At 64.4% G+C, this 216-nt stretch overlaps 1 protein-coding gene across 1 annotated transcript in view; it reads left to right on the plus strand.

Annotated features, from left to right (window-relative positions):
* Window positions 1-8: 8 nt before the first annotated feature.
* Window positions 9-216, plus strand: part of RPS17 (ribosomal protein S17) — a 3,669-nt gene continuing 3,461 nt past the window's right edge. Inside the window, exon 1 of the mRNA XM_005878461.2 lies at window positions 9-119. Within this exon, the coding sequence (XP_005878523.1) occupies window positions 117-119 (3 nt within the window). The 5' untranslated portion in view covers window positions 9-116. The remainder of the gene's footprint in view (window positions 120-216) is intronic.

The following is a 216-nucleotide window of genomic DNA, read 5'->3' on the forward strand; positions in this document are numbered from 1 at the left end:
CGCCCGGCCTCTCCCACTGGCTCCGCGTCCAGGGAGAGCGGAAGCGGCTGTCTAGCCGGCGCCTTATAGGCCTCTCTTGTGCTTCCTGTTTCCTCTTTCAACAGGCACCCGCCACCATGGTAGGTTTTCTGGGCCGGAGCTGTTACCTCCCGCAATCGACCTCCATCCACATCTTTCTGCGGCTTCTAACCCCGTCAGGCCGGGGCCTCCGCGGGC

The sequence above is a fragment of the Myotis brandtii genome, unplaced genomic scaffold, assembly GCF_000412655.1.
Source record: "Myotis brandtii unplaced genomic scaffold, ASM41265v1 scaffold561, whole genome shotgun sequence".
Classification (NCBI taxonomy): domain Eukaryota; kingdom Metazoa; phylum Chordata; class Mammalia; order Chiroptera; family Vespertilionidae; genus Myotis; species Myotis brandtii.